General features: G+C 52.6%; 5 protein-coding genes across 5 annotated transcripts; 4 read left to right on the forward strand and 1 right to left on the reverse strand.

The window, feature by feature from the left end:
• Nucleotides 1-1,864: 1,864 nt before the first annotated feature.
• V2A60_010301 (amino acid/polyamine transporter I) lies at nt 1,865-3,625 on the forward strand (the record flags this gene model as incomplete). The annotated part of the gene is made up of 3 exons (XM_083261559.1): nt 1,865-2,642; nt 2,700-3,289; nt 3,350-3,625. The coding sequence occupies 3 exons, from the start codon at nt 1,865-1,867 to the stop codon at nt 3,623-3,625; spliced, it is 1,644 nt and encodes a 547-aa protein (XP_083117685.1).
• A 1,556-nt stretch (nt 3,626-5,181) lies between these two features.
• Nucleotides 5,182-5,796, forward strand: V2A60_010302 (uncharacterized protein; the record flags this gene model as incomplete). The annotated part of the gene is made up of 1 exon (XM_083261560.1): nt 5,182-5,796. One exon carries the CDS (start codon nt 5,182-5,184, stop codon nt 5,794-5,796), a length of 615 nt encoding a protein of 204 aa, XP_083117686.1.
• Nucleotides 5,797-8,149: 2,353 nt separating this feature from the next.
• On the forward strand, nt 8,150-10,834 carry V2A60_010303 (ribonuclease P/MRP protein subunit POP1; the record flags this gene model as incomplete). The annotated part of the gene is made up of 1 exon (XM_083261561.1): nt 8,150-10,834. The coding sequence occupies one exon, from the start codon at nt 8,150-8,152 to the stop codon at nt 10,832-10,834; it is 2,685 nt and encodes an 894-aa protein (XP_083117687.1).
• Nucleotides 10,835-11,165: 331 nt separating this feature from the next.
• On the forward strand, nt 11,166-11,732 carry V2A60_010304 (Mss4-like protein; the record flags this gene model as incomplete). Its single annotated transcript, XM_083261562.1, has 2 exons — nt 11,166-11,264; nt 11,385-11,732. 2 exons carry the CDS (start codon nt 11,166-11,168, stop codon nt 11,730-11,732), a joined length of 447 nt encoding a protein of 148 aa, XP_083117688.1.
• A 521-nt stretch (nt 11,733-12,253) lies between these two features.
• Nucleotides 12,254-13,848, reverse strand: V2A60_010305 (uncharacterized protein; the record flags this gene model as incomplete). The annotated part of the gene is made up of 3 exons (XM_083261563.1): nt 12,254-13,268; nt 13,385-13,618; nt 13,676-13,848. 3 exons carry the CDS (start codon nt 13,846-13,848, stop codon nt 12,254-12,256), a joined length of 1,422 nt encoding a protein of 473 aa, XP_083117689.1.
• Between the last annotated feature and the right edge of the window lie 1,329 nt (nt 13,849-15,177).

Raw genomic sequence — 15,177 nt, forward strand, 5'->3', positions numbered from 1 at the left:
AAAGTCAGGTGGTGATGGTAGCAGCTCACCCTGTGAGCGTGCTGCTCCGGACATCTGCAGACACTCGTGAGGCCTCGGCAAATGACCGAGCAAGATTGCCTCCCAATCGAGCACATTGGTGCTTTGGTGAAGAGCCTCGTCGGCTCTGTGCTCAGGAAACCCACCAACGCGAGACTCGAATGCTCCTGCTTGGGAAGACATCAAATCTTCTGATTCCCCCAATCCCTCAGGTTGCGACAGGACAAGCTCAACCGTGAGAGGCGGCGGCCTGCGGATACGCCCTATCAAAATCGTTAGATCACAAGCTCCAAGCAAGCGGCGAAGAGGTGCTTGTTTCTTCCTCACGCGTCGGTTGGCCAGCATTGCTACTACCAATCCTGTTGCCCAAGCTCATTTTCTTGGTCAATCTTGCGGATATGATACAGGCGATGCCGCCTCCGTGCGCCGAAGGCCGAGTGCGGGGATGTTCTCTTGCCATGCGTGAATCAGGCTCGTCGATGATCCTTCTTGGGTCATCTCAGCCAACAGTGATTGGCCACAGCGCCGCCCGGCCCGCGTCTCACGTGCTAATACCTGTCGTCTCTATTCTGTTGCGCTCTCCAAGATGCACTCATTCTGCCCTGATGCATAATGGGCACCATCACATGGGCAGACTCTAATCGCGCTCCGGATCGCACTCAAGCTTAGAGACATCGAAATTCGCTCCTGGCTAGCGCTGCCCCCAGCCGTCAAATAACGGTGACGGGCTGAGGGGGTAGGTTAAAAGTCAAAGTGGTTAGGGCACCCACCTCGATAGCATCTGCATTTCTAGCCCGGGGCCCCGGCCTCCTGGGGGGATGGGGGGACAATTATGGTGGATCGTGCCCCATGATACTACTAATAGTAGTTACTTAGTAACTAGTACTGGCTGGGTAAGAAGATTCCCACTCAGTTGGGGCATGGGTGGCTGATGGTAACTATCAGCAGATGATATCACTGATCAAAGGACACTGACTCGCAATGGAGGTGCGGATCACAATGCGTTATACGGTACATCAGAATGTGTTGTAAGGTATCATTCAAATCATCGGCTCAAGGGCACAGCGGCTGGCACCCGGCTTCTACTCCTTGCATTGAACACCTATGAACGAACAGTGCGGTGTCGAGTCGGTTTAGAGTCTCTCCTGAGGGAACAGCGGGATCGGCATACCGCTGCGAGTGGGATTTAAATCTGGGCACCTTTGTGTCTCTTTGATTCTCGCATCGCAGCTCGGGGACATGGGGGAACACACCTCTTTCAAATTGATGCCTGATTAGCAATCCAACTCGTACCATGTTACCTGTAGGGGCACTCCGGAGTACCGGTTTCTTGACTTTCTTTTGCGCTCATTACTACTTGCCGAGGGGTAACATGGTCTGTTGAGCTGGTCTGGGGTTTTCCGCCGTTCTCGGGGGTCAAAGACTCCACGCGCTACTGTTGGTGCATCCGTCTCTACTAGCGGGCCGGTCTTCATCATGAAGTGGTGTGTAGCCCATGGAACCGGCCCGGCTTTCTATCAGCAAGTAGCGTCTCCGTTACTATCAGTTCTTGGCCCCCCCCCGACCTCTTGCAACCCTGACCCATCCATAGTCCTGTTTGCTGATAAGTGGCGCCGCGGCGCCGCCCGATTACTCTTCGGATCAGAGTTGCCGGACAATGCTGGGCGGCGTCCACGCGCCACTGATATGTCCATCTCACGAATCCTTCCTTCTCTTTTTCATATGTTTCTCTTGTACAATTCAGGCCGGCCTAGCTTTCCATAATCCAAACTTGTTCTGCCCCCCTCCTCCCCATTCGTATGAATCTCATGATAGTTTCGGATTGAAAGCCAACCCGCCCAACAAAATGGAACTGGAAGCGGCCCCCACGCCGTCGTCGCGCAGGCTCTCCCGGCCTCCTCGTGGAGCCGCCGCCGCCGCCGTCGTCGAGGACACGGCCGTGCTGGAGCAGCTCGGCCACAAGCAGGAGCTGAGGCGCAGCTTTTCCATGATCTCCATGCTCGGCCTGGCCTTTGCCATCCTCAACACGTGGACCGCGCTCGCGGCCTCCATCACCCTCGCGCTGCCCTCCGGGGGCGCCAGCGCCGTCGTCTGGGGCCTGGTGGTCGCCGGCCTGCTCAACCTGTGCCTCGCCGCCTCGCTCGGCGAGTTCCTCTCGGCCTATCCCACCGCGGGCGGGCAGTACCACTGGGTGGCCATCGTCGCCTGGAAGCGCTGGGCGCGCGGCCTCAGCTACGCCACCGGCTGGATCAACGTCTCGGGCTGGATCGCGCTGACGGCCACGACGGGCCTGCTCGGCAGCACCTTTGTCGTCAACATCGTCTCGCTGCTGCACCCAGACTACGAGCCCAGACCGTGGCACCAGTTTCTGATCTACATTGGGTTCACGCTGACGGCGCTCGTCATCAACGCCTTCTTGACCCGCATCCTGCCCATGGTCACCCAGGCTGCATTCCTGTGGTCGCTGGCCGGCTTTGTCATTATCAGCATCACGATCCTGGCCTGCTCGTCGGGCGACTACCAGAGCGGCGAATTCGTCTACACCCAATTTGTCAACAAGTCTGGCTGGCCTGACGGTCTTGCATGGATGCTAGGACTGCTGCAGGGTGCTTTCGCGCTGACAGGTACGTTCGTCTCGTTGGATTCCCGCAATCATCTTGAAACTGATAATGCATTTCCAGGGTTCGACGCTACTGCACATATGATTGAAGAGATCCCTGATCCTCAGCGCCAAGGCCCCAAAATCATGCTTCACTGTATTGGTATCGGCATGTTCACCGGCTTCATCTTCCTCACCTGCCTTTTCCTTGTCACCAAAGACGTTGACGCCGTCATCAAAGCGCCGTGGGGGCCTCTTCTCCAAGTCTTTATGGATGCCACCAACAACAAGGCGGGCAGCATCTGCATGCTGTTCTTCCCCATCATCTGCATGCTGTTCACAGCCATCACCATCATGTGCACCAGCAGCCGCATGAGCTATGCCTTTGCTCGTGACCGCGGCATGCCCTTTTCCACCGTCTTCGCCAAAGTGCATCCTACACTCGAAGTGCCTCTCAATGCTCTGATATGGACTGCAGCTTGGGTCATCGTGTTCGGGTGCATCTTTTTGGGGTCAACCAGCACTTTCAATGCCATTACTTCAGCCTCTGTCGTTGCCCTGGGCGTGACGTACGCCATCCCGCCTGCTATCAACGTTCTCCGAGGACGTCGTATGCTGCCAGAGGACCGTCCATTCAAGATCCCTGAGCCTTTTGGCTGGATCCTAAACATTGTAAGAATAGAGACCTGGCATTTTCGAAAGACGCCCCGGCACCAGCTAATGTATCTGCAGATCGGTATTCTTTGGTCCATTCTGACCACCGTTCTCTTTGTCTTCCCCCCGGAGCTCCCCGTCACAGGAAGCAACATGAATTATGCCATTGCTGCGTTTGGTGTCATCCTGCTTATAGCTGGAGGAACCTGGATCTTTGACGGCCGTAAACACTATCACGGGCCTCAGGTTAATGTCGAAAGTCTGGTGCGCGGTACAGTGGAAGGAATGGACCCCACTGAAGAGAAGCCAGATCGTAAACCAAGCAATGCCAAGGAAGAGTGGGTGTCTTATTAGGCAATATATACTTTTGGTTGTTCCACTCCAGTGTCAAGGTAATTTGATGCATGACTCTGATCTGCAGCGGTGCCCTCCCGAGCCGCGAGACCTTGGCCGCAATGTATACTTGCGTTTCGTGGGGCACCCACAGAGTTTCATACCAAATTTAGACTAGAATTGCAGTAGAACGAGTGTAATTTCTCTGATAGCTGGCGGCAAATCGCTGGCATCTGCCGTATATTGCTCCAGAATTTGCGCATCTATGTGCTAGACGAACCTGTAAGCGGGTACGTATTCGACGCCCTGTGTGCCAAAAAAAAAAAAATCATACTATAGATGAAGATAGTTATAATGCTATCATGGAGATGATATGTGGAGTCTTGTCCAAGAGAACTTTGATAGCTATAACGCATACTTTGGCTAGTATTGAGAACTTTGGTTTAATTATTATTCTTGATAGTGGGCGTCTTATTGAGCACGCTTTACCAGCAGAGTTACTTGCGGTAAAGGATCGCATGCTGAATCAGCTTGTTGGCGCCTGTTGAAGGCTTTTCTCTTCTATTTACTTTCGAATCCGAGTAGATATGCTAGGCCGACTCTACACCGCGCCTAACGGGGTGGCTAAGTGTTTTTCTGCTGCAGTAGTGAAAAGAATAAATATAATATTGTTCAAGTCCCGGTTTGAGTGTAAGGAGCGCCGAAATGGCTTGTGTAAACCTGAAAATCACGGTGACAAACCTCGCAGCTCAATTGCATATATGCATGTATTTATATCAGATTGTTCGCAATTCTGTATGGGTCCTCGACCAAGTGACGAATGATGTCACGATCGGCCTCGGTCCAACTACACATACGCTGCAACCAACGGCCAGGAGGCGCTCAGGCACCGTTTCAGCATTATTATTGGAATCTCGCCAGAGCGCATACGTCCGAACCCACATCTGTGCTCAGGACGGTGAAAAAGGGCGGGAGGAGATGTCGCGGCCAATGAAAGCAACTTGGGTTCTCTTTTTTTTCTCACCATCTCAGAGGTTTCAGGAGGTCGAATGAGCTTGGACATTACTTGAAATGATTGCAGTTTTGCTCTCCACGCGACGTACGCCGAGTCAGTGAGTTGCCTAAGCGAAATTGCAAGGTGTACGAGTCGAAGAAATTATCTTGCGATATAATTCTGCGCATCGGCAACAATCTTTACAGAAAGATAAAGTACGATAGAGTGATCAAGGCATATCAGAATCGTGTAGTCTTGGGCACTGAGAGTATTGGTTGCTTGCAAAGGCGGTTGCGATGAGCTGATCACAACACGCACGTTCAATCTATGCATCCGAGGTGCGCAAGCAAAAGTGGCAGTGTTTATCGTGTAAATGTAGAGAAAGAAAAAGGCTTCTGCAAAGCAACTGTCTGGATAGATGTATAAATTCTCACACATCTTCTGAATTTCCTGCTTCTTCTTTGACATCTCAGTACATGATTCTCTATAGGACTCATCATTACCTTGACATTTTCAATCTCGGCCGTTCTTGACGGACTTTTAGCCCAAATTCAACATTCAAGATTACCTCTCATATTTCAAAATGCGAGTCCCAAATGCTCTCCTCCTTCTTCTCATCAGCATCAATGGACACGAGGTTCTCGCCGCCCCTACCTTTGGCCTCTTCAGTGATGCCCTCGGCTACTTCATGGGCGGAAAGAATGGCAAAACACCCACCGGCGCAGCCGGGAACAGCCCTCCCGCAAAGCAGAACATTGCCAACGCGGCGCGATTATGGCAGGGCGACACGGAGACGGTCTCCAACTTCCTCTCGCGCGCAGAAACTTTGAGCCCCCAGGAGCTGAAAGATCAAGGCACCCTAGCTCTCGCCGCTGTCAAGGACGAGCTGGTCCAGAAGGCTGTTCTCGACAAAGTGTTCCTCAATGGAACGGCTGAGGCACGGGATCCTCGCGTGGTGGAAGCCGATGATAGGCTCGCCAATCAGGGAACCTTTGCGTTCGTCGTGGATGGAATCGCACTCTTTTCAAAGAGAGGGGCGGAATTGACGCCGGATGAGGTCGCAACCTTGGTCAAGGCAGTGAATCAAGACAGATGCCCGAATGTATTGCCATCTGTCGATGCTTACCTCTCGGCGGCAGAGATCTCTTTCGGAAGCGGTAATGGAACCCTCAAGGCCATACGACCAACCAACTGTTAGCACATGTCTTGATTGGACTCAGACTCTTATATTCTCTTGTCTTTAAACCGAGTGAGACTATATTTGGGACCCAAGATGGAATAATGAGGGCTATAGACATAGATCACATGGTCTTTGGTAGGCAACACTCTGTGTAATTCTTTTGTGCATTTCTCGTAAAGATTCTAGTTGGAAATATATTTTTTGCTCTTGGAAGAAAACAAGGATTTTGTGTAGAACTTGTCTGAGAGTGTGATCATGAACTAGCATCATTTCGCGAGAAACGCTGTCGCTGCCACAATGTCAAGGTACGCGGCTAACACGAAGAAGGAGAAGGATGTAGGTATATTACTTTATATGGTAGATAATTAGAGGTAATAAGTAGATAGTTAATTCTTATCATCTAGTAGTAGCAGTAGCTATCTTACTTTATATTGTGCTAGCAGCTAACATTAGCTGCGCACATGTAACACTCTAAGTAGTAGTAAATAGGTAGATATTTATAGTATTTGAACAATTTCCAAAACTATATAGTGAGAATCCGTTCTATGATAACTATAGATCTTACCTTAGAATCGCCTCCAAGATAACTAACAATATCTTGAGTTCAGCAAGCAAAAACACTAACCAAAACTTCTAAAACCCGAATTCATAAGCACGGTAATGGGGTACTCCCTACGGAGTATGCCACTCTTCTTAGCAGAAGTCTCTAGGGCAGTCTTAACAGCAGTAGAAAAAGCAGAAGAAGTGGACGACGCGAGACTACTAATCGCAGTGCCCGGGTTACAAAGGTCGCGATACTGAGCCTCGTACACAAAGACGCAATTTTCTTTACTACCACATGGAGCTTTGCCATCACCACCACAAGCCATGCTGCAGTTTTCCTAATTTTTTGCCCATTCTCCTACGACGGATCTACTAAACCAGCACCGATTGCCATTCTCAAGACCGGTAAATTTGTAGCCCTGACGGGAGCGAGCATTCTCGCACGCCGCGTCGCGCCCTGGAGGTTCAGGCCAGGTGTATATAGCGATCAGCATTGCATTTTCTGCACGGAAACACAGAGAAAAAGAGAGACCGCCGTGAACGAGTTCACCTGCAGCAAACCGAGTGTCATGCTCACCCTTCGGGTCTGCACATGAAACACAATGGGAAAACGAGCCGGAGTCGCGAACAGGCCAACCAACTCAACTGGTGTGAGCGCAATATCACACACATGGATCACGTGCCTTCAACAAACGACTAAGCAAGGTGTTGCTGAAGCTCATTTTGTGAATCCTGCCATGTCGCTGCTTCGACTCGAGCCGTAGTTTCATGTAGCGTGGTGTTTTCGCAAATCTGGTTGGTAATTGTCCGCTCGAGTCGCTAGCACTTGCGAAGCCCAAGCGTTGGATGCCTGAATGAGAGCCTCTCGTTCTTGGCAACTAAGGTCTATGGCATTTCTGAATGCGGTTGACCCTCTTCCAAAAGTGTCGATGTTACCGGTCATTCCCCAGCTGTCAATCTGAGTCATATGATCTCCCGGTAGCCCTTCCCCTGCCCTCGGACCAGTGACGTGATGAGCGTATTGTACACGTGAAGTTATTCACGGTGGAAGGGACGTTTTGGCTTAGTGGGGTTCGGAGAGCTCTACCTCTGCCTTGCCAGGTCTAACACACCCACTGGAAAAATACTACAGCGCTTACATACCTACCTAACCTACTAGTAGCCTTCTTGATAACCACTATAGCCACTATAAGGTTAGGCCTCAGCTACTTAAGGTAGTTACTTGAAAGGCCTACCTTGTAGGTTTATAAGACTAAGGACTTACCCTATAAGTCTAAGAGACGAAGAGTTACCTATCTTTACTGACACTACAACTTTGACATGCCTATTTACAAATTGTAACACTTTATAATATTTTTGATCTTTCTAATGTAACAAGTTTTGAATCGAAGCAAGATTTGTATGAATGATGTGAATGATGTGAATGATGTGAATGATGTGAATGATGTGAATGATGTGAATGATGTGAATGATGTGAATGATGTGAATGATGTGAATGAGATGTATGACATAGCCGACATTACCGTTATGATTGACATGAACGAAACTGCTAGTCAACCAGACCCAACATTACATGCGAAAATTCTATAGACACTCCAAACGGCTGATCTAACCAAGAGTGCAACAGCGAGTCCTACATACTTGGAAATTCGAAATAAAAGCCACTGAATATACGCGTTTATCAAGTTTACGCCTTGGCTCAACGCTGGCTACAGAATTTACTCGACCGTTGCAGAGGAAGAATCCCGTCTGCCCCACTAAAAAGTTGACAATCTTCAACTCAGTCTCTCTTCCTTCATCTTCACGCGCCAACGCCTCTCCACCAGCCATGGGCCCCAAGCAAGCTCCTGCTGGCCCAGGAGGATCTGGTCCCGGTAGGAAAAAGGTTGGTGGCGCGTCGACCGGCGGCCGAGCTGATAATGCGGCGCCGCGACGCGCCAAAGTCCAAGTTGCCCGCAGCATCCCCGTCGAGCCAGCACAGTCTGCATTGAAAGATGGCGAACTGGACCTGCAAGCCTTTGTGGCCGCCCACGAGTTCGAGATACGCTCTCTCGAGCAGAGCATGGCCACATCCAAAGCTGTGCGGAGCTCGCGCGCCTTTCAACAGGTCCCGCGCGGCCTCCGCCGACGCACGGCGAGTCACAACCCGCGCAGAGTGCCTCGACGGCTGCAGGCGCGCGCAAGGAGAGAAATGGCAGAGGACAACACACCCATGGTCCAGCCGAGACGACGCAAGCCGACATCGACGCGAGCGCGGCTACGGGCGGAGACGGCGAAGCGACTGCGGCTCTTGGCGGCGAGGACCAAGAGGCGAAAGATGATTGCAAAGGGCGCAAAGATGGGGGGTAAAGCGGCGGCCCCCGCGCCACAAAGACCACGCCCCAAGATTCGAAGGAATCAACTCAATGGGCCGCCCATGCCGCCTGCGAGATTCCGAAAGCGACAGATCAACAAGACGTGGCTGCCCACGCATCTTTGGCATGCCAAGCGCGCGAGGATGACGCCGCCAAGCAGCCCCCTGTGGCGGTTCGCGATTCCTCTGACCCCGAGCGAGAAGATATATCGACCGACACATCGCTCGCAAGGCGAACGAGGAACGCTGATTTGGGATACGAGTTATATGAGTACCATTGGCCTCTACGGCCAAGAAGCCGGGCTCTGTCGCCTATTGAAGCGCATTGGCTTCAGCGACAGTGCGTACTGGAGTGAAAGGGGGAATCGGTGGACGTCGGGCACGCGTTCGCGATCTACGGTCATAGAGAGAAACCACAATGGACGACTACGGCCTATGTGCCCGTGCACAGTTGTATGGAATCCTCAACCCGCCATGGAGGAACAAGTCACAAAGCAGCGACAAGTCTTCTTGCGCATGCATCCGGCCGCATTCAAAGAAGTATTTGACGAACTGCTCCGATTGATCAAAATGGAAACTCCACGCCTGTACATTGAGGACCTTCGCTTCGAGATTGGAAGCATCGAGCTCACCGGCCCAGCGTCAACAGAGGCGCTGCTTGCGGCGCTGATACCTCATCCTGCTGCGGAGAGGTCGAATCTGAATCAGGGGCAGATCTTTCAATCTCTTCATGGCCTTACGAACCCGGCGGCGTTAGCTGCCAACGCAACGCTGGCCTTTACCATTCAAGATCCGCGTCTTCAGTACCCACCTCGTCGGCTTCAAGGCTGGGAGGATGACAGGCTACAGGAAAAGCTCATGGAGAGTATAGCCGAATGGCCTGTTGAGCGGGATTTGGATAGCAATCTGCTATTTGACAGAAATGCCCGGCACAAAGCCACCGGGCTGCCGACACAGCAAGCGATTTATAAACGCAGGAGAGACATTACGGCAGGAGCCCATCTGAAACCAGATATAGGTGATCCAGAGATTCCAGTCATGCTATTGGCCTGCAGATCTGCGTCCGGAACACAGACACAAGGATCCTGGACCCTGGTGCTGCCGTGGAAGTGCGTGCTGCCAGTCTGGCACAGTCTCGTGCACTACCCGCTCATCTCTGGAGGAAACCCCCGCTTCGCAGGCGTCAATGAAGCGATGCAAGTAGCTTTCGAGCGCAGCGTGCCATGGTTTCCCGCAGACTATCTGAGCACAGATTCGGGAGCCGATTGGGAACTCGCGCAACGTGCCAGGCGTAGGAAGGACTACGACAAGCGACCCAAGAGCAAGAGGACCGAATGGGCCTCGCTTGACCTAGGCGCTGGTCGCAGAGGGGAGATAGGTGACGGTCTTGCTTGTGATTTTGAGCTTCTTTTTGGCCTGAAGCCCGAGGGCGAGGAGCCCGACCGTGCGTCGAATCCAGAGGGAGATGCAATGGACGGCGTTGAGAAGACTGCTGTGATCAAAACGTCAAATGTGAGTTGTCTCAAGCGATTGACTCAAGTTTCGAAAGCAGATGTGCAGTCTCATCTCACTTCAACACCACCTCAAGCGCTACCGGACTGTGCAATCACCAATGTCCGCATCACTATTATTGGACGCGGGGTTGTGACGAGCTGCGCCCGCATATATCGCCTGCCCAAGCCGTCTACACCAGCACCCAAATCGTCCAACGTTGAAGTGCCTTCGACCGTCCCACACGGCGCATCTCTGGAATCGAGGCCTTTGCCGTACGACCTGAGGGCGCAGTGGCTCTCCAAGCTCTGCGCAGAGACGGCATCGCGGATGGCGAAGCAAAAAAAGGACGATCCCACCGACATGAATCATCGAAAACGCTTGCTCGCGCAGCAGCTGACGGCGCCTCCCGCACCGTACCCTCCGCCGCCGGCGAACCGCGACAGCATCGACGGCCACCACCCTCTCGTGCCGGATGCCGAGGACCTCATCGGGTTCGTCACGTCTGGCTCATACAACATGGCACACGGCAGAGGCACGGCGGTCGGCGCCATTGCTGCTGAAAAGGTGCTCTCGGATCTGCGCACGACGCCCAATGAGGCTAAGCTGTGCATTGTGCGAAACAGCGGCGAGAATGTCGGCTGGTTGGCACGATGGGAGCATGTATAGTAGACAGAACACGTAATGACGATTTCCACGAAGATCCGACGCCCTCGACCGAGCATGAATTAAACAGGACTTCATTTTGCAACTCAAAAGACGACGTGAATGAGGGCTGTGACGCTAATGGTCGGTGCTAAATAAAAGCTGCACTGGCGTAGATCATCCACCACTCTACATGCAAGCCTATGACGACGAAAGGCGTTATTGACAACCTCAGCTCACAACCAAACTATATAAACCTAATCGATTTTTTTTTCATTCCAATGCACTTGCGTGGCTTCAAGTACTCAAATTTGTCTTTACATCTTGTCACAAAATACTCTTATTTTCCTTTAGAATGACTACCGAGTTGCCTACCCGTGTTAGTGGCGGCTGCCTCTGTGAAGGCGTCCGCTACACAATCACCTTTCCCAAGGGCCATGATTTCACGCGCGCGGTATGTCTTTTTTCTTCTTTCTCCATCTGTTGCCGAGAATTCCCGTGGTGCGAGAGGAATGAATTGAAAAAAAAAAAGAAATCAAAATCTAACATCAATGCGCGCGCAACAACGCCCCAGGCGTCGACGTGCCAGTGCTCACAGTGCCGCAAGCAGACGGGCAGCCTCGTCTTCCGCGTGCAAAAGGTCCCGCGGAGCAGCCTGCGGTGGGACGCGCGGGCGACGCTCCGGGCCTACAAGGCCTCGCCGCCCAACTCGCGCGGCTTCTGCGTCGCGTGCGGCAGCGTGCTGTTCTGGGCCGCCGACGACGAGGACAGCGTGAGCGTCTGCGTCGGCACGCTCGACGACGACGCGCTGCGGGAGCACGGCAGGGTGCTGACCTATGCCGAGAGACACTTGTACTGCGTCAACGACATCCCGGGCGTGACCGACCACTTGCCGGGGACCAAGTATCAAGAGGACGACTGATGATGATGGGATCCTGGTGTCTTTGTCGAGGGGTGAAGAGGTGTGTGTGGCTCAGACTTTGTAGAATAGGTGTTTTTATTTCAGTTTTAAAAAATCGTTTTTATTAGTCCTGCTCTTGCGGCGGCGACAGCTCTCGAACCTCAACTGTCGGTATGCTGCTTACCGATAGTGTCCTCAATGATCCGGAATACCGATTTATCCTCGCCCTCTTCGAGATGATCAGTTGTCGGCCGCTTGAGAGACGTACGCACCAACGTCTGTGTTTTTGAATGCAAATGGAAATGTGAAATACTAGATGTCATTCCCTGCTTTATTAAGGGACCCAGTCTTGTCAACGCCGACGTACTTGCCGCCAACTTTGAGTATTCGACCAGGCCATCTACGCCACTATTTCCCTGCAGAACAGGCTAGAATGTTAACAAATAATTTATTCTTTTTTTCATGAGATGCTATGGTTTTCTTTGAGGACTATATTTGCTCTCTGCTGTACCAAAGTCTAGTCCTTTTTTTACCTTTGGCGTTTAGTTGACGCGGTCAATAAACTTGACCACCTTACCACCCGTCTTGCTCTTCTCGAAACCGTCTGTATTCTCTAGAAGCACTGTAGTAAACATGTCCTCCTTTTCCGGATCTAGCGAGATGAGCAGTTTGACACGGTCAATCATCTCCTGCAGCGGCGCCTCGTCGCCTCGTGCCGTGGCGCTCGGCAGCACGCGCAGCTCGAGGCACGGCAGCAGGCGGCCGCCCTCCTGCCCGTCCGGCTTGTTCTGGAGGATGGCCTGCCACTGCAGGATCCCGTAGCCGGGGTCCTCCACGATGCCGGCGAGGTTGCTGAACTCGATGTAGTCGCCCTCCCAGTCGAAGCTGAAGCGCCGGTCGCGGCCCTCGAGACGCAGCACCCGGATGTGCGGCCGGTCGGCCTCGGCGATCAGGTGCGCGACGGCCTCGGGCAGGTCGTGCAGGGAGCCCAGGTCCCCGGAGACGTAGCGGACGAGCGGGTTGCGCAGACGGCACAGGGACGTCAGCACGATGACGCCAGTCTCCCCGCGAGGCAGTGGCGGCGGCGGCGCCGCCGCCGCATCCGACACGTCCTCGCCCTCGCCCTCGAGCGCGACCGAGTCGGGGAATATCTCCACAGTCATGGTACGCGCGTCGTAGACAAAGTCGGAGGATGACGTCGTGCGGTCGCCAGTCAGGTCTGGGTTGCTGAGGGCCCAGGGACCAGTCTCCGCGCTCGCCAGCAGAGAGCAAATCTTGACGCCGTCGCCGAGCGTTGCGCGGATATAGGCACGCTGCGAGCTCGTGAGCACTTCAGAGGTGTACACGATCTTGTTCAGATGGATCTTGCCCTGTTCCTCCCGTGTCAGCGTCGACAAATGGTTAACCAGATTGATAATCTGGCTGCTGTCTCCGGATATCACGTTGGCATTGTATTTAATGAGCAGCTGCGTGACCTCGGGCATGGGCATGTAGCTGCCGGCTGCGAGGGTGCAAGCCCCAGCACATTCCATCAGTTCGAGCGTCAGATCGAGAGCTCTGTATTGAAACGCCTGTCAGTTGCAAAAAATGGAATATCTGGGGTGACAGTCAGGAATAGTTGGTGCGAAAGTGATGCAACAAAACTGCCGATATACTCTCATACATTGACGTACCTGTATAAACCGCCACCCGAGTGCATGCTGACGACCCAGTCGCGACTGTTGAGCATGCCAGTACTGGCGATTAGCTTTCCGAATTCAGCTCGCTGGCGGCGATTCTCCTCGCTGTCGGTCGCGAAAAAGAGCGGATGCGAGCCGCGCCCGCCGCCCGTGATGCTGACATAGCTTGATTGTCTGTAGGTGTTTTCGGGGGTCGTATCGTTGACGAGCCGTTGGATGGTTGTGTACCTTGAAGGTCCAGATTAGAAGACATGGCCAGCGTGGACGAGCGGCGTCTGTTCTCACAACGTCTTTTTGTGCAGCAATGGCCAAGCGGCCAGCTTCTCAGCTTCATCATCTGCTGTTGACTGCCGTATAATTTCATCAATAGCGTCAACGTTTGGAGGGTAAGTGACACTCTCGTCATAGAAGCAGTGTCTCTTGGCTACTGCCAGAACACCAGACAGCGGATATACCATGACGAATTTAAAATAAAAACTTACATGCACAGTGAGTGCATGAGGAGGCTGGAGCAATGCAGGAGATTATGGAAGTAGGCTGGCAACAAAAAAAAAGGCATTCACAAAAGCACTCGGTATACGCTTGCTCTTGCGACATGCCTTTGGCACAAGAAACATCGTATGCTCAGCCTTGATCTCTTCCCTTCTCCTACGTGTTAGGTCCCTTTACATTCTCCGCCCACGGCAAATTGGTCTTTACCCGGCTTCGTGTAAATCGAGTGGAGATCTCCATGTGAGTGCATTGATACGTAGGCGTTGATAAGCAAAACTGTTTCATGGCGGCAGATGATGTGCCATTTCGAGATTATGGTCCAATCAATCGAGACCTCTTCGGGGGTTTCGGGTTTCCTGGCAGAGTAACTACTGCATATACACACAAATGATGACCCGGCAGACAGACACATCCTGGTCAGGTTCGGCACTTATAACCCCATTCTACCCGCTTGTGGGACCTGCGAGTTCCGTCAAGGGTCAATATTTCACACAGTCTGACGTTGCTCTAGACGATCGAGTGGAGGTATTTATGGGTTCGTCCAAGTAGCCGGCATGGCCGCTGGCTTCAGAGTATGGGTCGTCAGCAAGAAACGCTTATTTGACTGCACGGAGTACTGACCACGTAGATGGGCCCCATCCCCACGCGATTTATGAAAAGTTTAACACAAACACGAGCTCAACAAAGCCCGGCAAGGATTAATGAACTGCCATAGTGCCTAGATGAAGTGGTGTGGACGGATCTAGCTCCCGCCCGGAAGCCGTTCCCCGGTAGCATCGACAATCTGACTGGTTCGACTCTGTTTTGGGTGGTTTCCATGCACTACTTGTTCCATAGAAGAGCGCGGTTTACCCTCTACAACAGTACAAAGCAGAGACAGACCAGTGTAGCCGAGCTTGCGAATCGTCCACCGTCTGGAACATACATGTCTTACTGCCTCGACGCTGCGCTAGCCACCAGGTTCAGCTGGCCACAATATATTGCGTGGCGTTTCTGCATGTGCGTTGATACCTTCACGGCGGCGGCGATATAGACAGGGAATGCTGGGCCATTGACCAGGCTCCTGCGGTACCTTCCGAGACATGGCTCATCCGAGACTATTATGTGGATGTGAGAAAAGAAATTTTGAGGCACGTAATTTGTCCTTTTTGCCGGGTGGGCTCATCTACATGGACATGCATGCAAACTACTACTGCAATGCACTCATGCTGGTGGCGGAAACAATTTGCATTGCATACTTTGCGAGGAAAAAAAAAAAAAAAAAAAAAAAAAAAAAACCCTGACGCGCAAAGGGA

The sequence above is a fragment of the Cordyceps javanica genome, chromosome 7, assembly GCF_051103115.1.
Source record: "Cordyceps javanica chromosome 7, complete sequence".
In the NCBI taxonomy this organism is placed as follows: Eukaryota; Fungi; Ascomycota; class Sordariomycetes; order Hypocreales; family Cordycipitaceae; genus Cordyceps; species Cordyceps javanica.